The 4174-nt window shown below is 39.4% G+C and overlaps 1 protein-coding gene across 1 annotated transcript; it reads left to right on the top strand. All coding sequences in view use genetic code 11, as the record gives it.

The window, feature by feature from the left end:
- Positions 1–2207: 2207 nt before the first annotated feature.
- On the top strand, positions 2208–3699 carry EGR_10759 (hypothetical protein; the record flags this gene model as incomplete). The annotated part of the gene is made up of 3 exons (XM_024500008.1): positions 2208–2279; positions 3062–3189; positions 3624–3699. 3 exons carry the CDS (start codon positions 2208–2210, stop codon positions 3697–3699), a joined length of 276 nt encoding a protein of 91 aa, XP_024345577.1.
- Between the last annotated feature and the right edge of the window lie 475 nt (positions 3700–4174).

Here is a 4174-nt window from a genome sequence, read left to right as displayed (position 1 = left end):
GGAGTAGAAAGAGAGAGAGAGTAAGTGAATTGAGGGCCCCAGTAAATTCTTTTATTCTTTAAGCCAACACAAATGAGGGATCGACTTCTCTAGAAAGGCAAACATTTCTCCTCCCTCTCTCCATCCCTTCCTCCCTCCCTCCTCACCACCCCCTCCTTGCCCCCTCACGAAGTGTTTGTGATTTCTACGTGCAGACGGCTTAGCTATTTATGAGACTAAGCGAGCACGCCATTTTGTTCCATTTTTACCTGAATGAATGTTTCACTCAGATTTGTGTATTTTTTTTCTAGTTTTATGCATTTACAATTGTAAAATGCATGCGATCCTGACTGTGTTTTCTTCAGCCTGTATGATCTGTTCCCTGTACCCCAAGTGGTAGCCGTAGACAAAAACCAGTCTTTGCACTATTTAAAGTGACAGTTTCCATATAAGTGGAGGTAGAGTTTGCAAAATTACGAAGAAGTAATTAGACGAGATATTGCCGTAGTCTTGAAGAGATAAGGTTGACATAGGATTAAAATAATGGAACGCCAAGGGGTGTAATCAGCAACAAAGAATGAGGTGGGCATTGTAGGTCAGTTAAAGGTGCACTAAATGGAGCATTAGGTCAAAGGTGCAAAGTGTCACGAAAGGAGTAAATTAGAAATAGACGGCAAGTCTGCTGGACTGCAATCATGCAGGCCGCCCACCCCGCACATACTCCGCAGTTGGCTGTACCTAATAACCCCTCCTGCTGCTGTCTTAAACAGCATTTGTCTATCTTTAACGTGGAGCGAAACTCATCGGTCTCCGCTTCCCCATTCCTAGCATTCCTAGACATGCCCGGTTGATTCGCTTTGGACATCTTTATTAAAGGTGACAAGATGGGGAGGGAAAATACAATGTTTAAGGAGGGGAGCCGCAGTCACTAGGTAAGGGAGAGGACAATCCGATCACGAGATTCGAGTTTCCTGATTGCCTCCTCCATGAAAGGAACATTAAAACAACATAAGCATTGCATTAATTCATCATTTTCTACCCTTTATCCGCATAATTCCCTCCATAACACCCTCCTATACTTCTCTGGCTCTCCGCCACTCCTCCCGTTGCCTATGGAAAAGTCCTCATCTCCCTTTCTCTCCATCTGTTTACCTCTTTACTTGCCTTAATCCTCCATACGTATACATATAACCTCTTATATGTACATATATGTTCATTTCTCTGCCCCATTTATTAATCACATATCATTGTCCCCTTTCCTAACCATCACCCCGCTCTTCTATTTCTTTTTATTTTTTCTCTTTTTGTAATATGACAGGGGTTTATCCCTCGGTGTTTGTGAAGCGCTACTTGCGTACTTTGAGTTGGCCCCCCTTGTACCTCGCTGGGTGGGCTGGCCATTTGGGCCATGCCAATAGCCCAGATACCTTCTCTGCGTAGGATATATATTCTGCCCGAGTATTGTGTCTTCTTTCGTCTTCAGGGAGTCTTGAGAGGCTACACCTTTCCTTTCTATCATTATGGGTATGCCTAACAACTTACTGCCTTCATTTTACTTTTATATCGGCCATCGACACAACTCTACATACCAATGCTTCATCACCTTACTTAGCAATAATCCCTTGCTTTCTCTGCATTTTAATTATCAAAAAAGTAATGCAGGTTGCTCTCTCTTCCTCTTTCTCTTCCTTTTCCTATTTTATCACTACCTAATCATTTTACTTACCTCAATTCTCTCCACTATTCCTCTTTCAAATAACTATTTGCCGGCTTAATCTGTATTTTTCACGCTATCTCTTTGCTTTTTTTGCTTTTCATTCCCAATACTAACCGATCTTTTGCATTTATTACTTTCCTTATTTATTTTCTTCCATGCATCTTCATTCTACTAGATAGATATCTTAATTCTATAACCTTGGCACCTTTTTGCTTAAGTTATTGCCTAATACTAACTTTTTTATTAATTTCTTTTTCTTACCTATTTTTAATGAATAAGTCAATTAATTTTGTTTGTTATGCTGAACAACCGTCGAGCGACTGCTCTTAATTGCCTTCGCGTCACGTTCGTTATTCATTTTACTCCTGGCCGTATTTTGGGTGCAGACGCTTGATGTGTTGAAGAAAGGACTAACTCCGTTCCCCAATCGGCTCTTCTCCACTACAATCACGTCTTCGATCTTCTTTAAACCACAGTTTGTCTGTTTCTCGTGGACCATTATTCCTCAAGCATGGATGACCATGATTTTCCAACAACTCCAACCGCCAATCTCGCCTTCTATATCGCTTCTCACATTGCTCAGGTAAGCCTATTTGTCTCTTATCACTTATTTTTATGCCGTTTGTATCAGTTTGCTTCTATATCATCTTTTTTTTCACTTCAACATTTCTTCCTCTTATTCATTTGTCGTTATCACCTCTTTTCTTCTCTTTACCTTCTTTTATTTACGTTTCATTATCTATGTATCTCTTATGCGCTGACGTCCTTTTCAGGTTAACAGCACTTTTGTTTCCAGTATACAGTGCTACTTATGTTTCACTTAGTATCAAGTATATCGATTACTACTGTTTATTCCTCCCCTTTTTCTCGTTTTCTTACATAAAACAGTACTAATTTCTTTCTTCCTTGCCTGCCTTTTGAAAAATGGCTAATTTCTTTTCATTACTGCCTTTTTCTCCTCCTTCTTCCTCTTATGCCTTTTATATCCGTTTTCATTTTATATCATATTTCTTTTATATCAAGACTTACTTCTGTATTTATTCATTTGTCGTTATCGCTTTCCCTTTTCTTCTCTTCACCTTCTTCTATTTGCATTTCAATGTTTGTCTTTGCTGCGTGCTGACGTCCCCTTCCCGTTAATAGCACTTCTTTTTCTATTATACGGTGCCATTTATGTTTCACTTAGTATCAAGTACACCGCCTACTACTTTTCTTTCCTTCTGTTTTTCTCATTTTCTTACATCAAACAGTACTGACTTCTTTATTTCTTGGGCTGCATGTTGAAGAAAGCCTAATTTCCCTTCGTTCGTGTCGTCTCCTTCTCCTCCTCTTCTTCGCAACAATTACGTTTCGCTTCCTTTTTAGACGACCACCACTTGTCTCTTTCCCATGGACGGACCATTAACCATTGCTGCGTCAGCATGGATGATGATGATTCTCCAACAATTCCTACCGCCAGTCTCGCCACTTATATCACTTCACACATTACTTAGGTAAGGTATATTTGTCATTTATCACTTCTTCCTATGCCTTTTATATCATTTTTCCTCTCATGTCTTCTTTCTTTCACATCATGATTTTTTTCCATATTTAGTCATTCATCGTTGTCGCTTTCTATCTCCTTCTCTTTACCTTCTTTTATTTCCTTTTTAACGCTTGTCCCTTTCACGTTTTACCACTTTCTTCTCTACCATACGGTGTCATTTATGTTTCATTTCATGTCAAGTACACCGTTACTGCCACTTACTTCTTCTCTTTTTCTCCTTTTTTTCACAAAACATTACTAACTTCTTCATTTGTTAGGCTGCAAACGTATTGCGTTTTGAAAAGAGACTCGTTTTGCCTAATAATCGCCTCCTCCTCTTCACGACAATTACGTTTCGCTTCTTTTTTCTATCAACTATCCCATGGACCATTATTCCATCAGCACGGATCATGTTTCTCCACCAAATACAACCGCCAATCCCCTCTTCTATCTGGCCTCGCATAGCCGGCTTAGGTAGGGAATATTTGTCTCTTATCACTTCTTATGCCTTTCATACCATTTTCCTCTCGTGTCTTCAGTTTTCTTTCACACCACTCACTAATATTCATTTGTCCTTATCCTTTTCTGCTTATTTCTCTTTATCTTCTTTTACTTTTACTTCCATGTTCATCTCTATTCCTTGCGCTGGCATCCCTTCCACGTTAATACTACGTTTTTCTCTACTATACGATGTGCCATTTGTGTTTCACTTCATGTCAATCTAGTTCAGCGATCATTTCGCGTTTGCCTTTCGTTTTCCTCTTTTTCTAACACATAGCATTACTAACTTCTACATTTGTTAGGCTGCAAATGTATTGTGTGTTGAAAAAAGACCAATTTCGTTTCATAACCGCCTGCCTTTACCTACTGTTCTTCATGACAGTTTCGTTTCGCTTCTTTTTTAGATGACCACCACTTGTCTGGGTCGACCGTTAACCATTATTATTCCATCA

The sequence above is a fragment of the Echinococcus granulosus genome (assembly GCF_000524195.1).
Source record: "Echinococcus granulosus chromosome Unknown EG_S00264, whole genome shotgun sequence".
Classification (NCBI taxonomy): Eukaryota; Metazoa; Platyhelminthes; class Cestoda; order Cyclophyllidea; family Taeniidae; genus Echinococcus; species Echinococcus granulosus.
The sequence above is the reverse complement of the archived record's forward strand: the minus strand, read 5'-3'. Positions and strand labels throughout refer to the sequence as shown.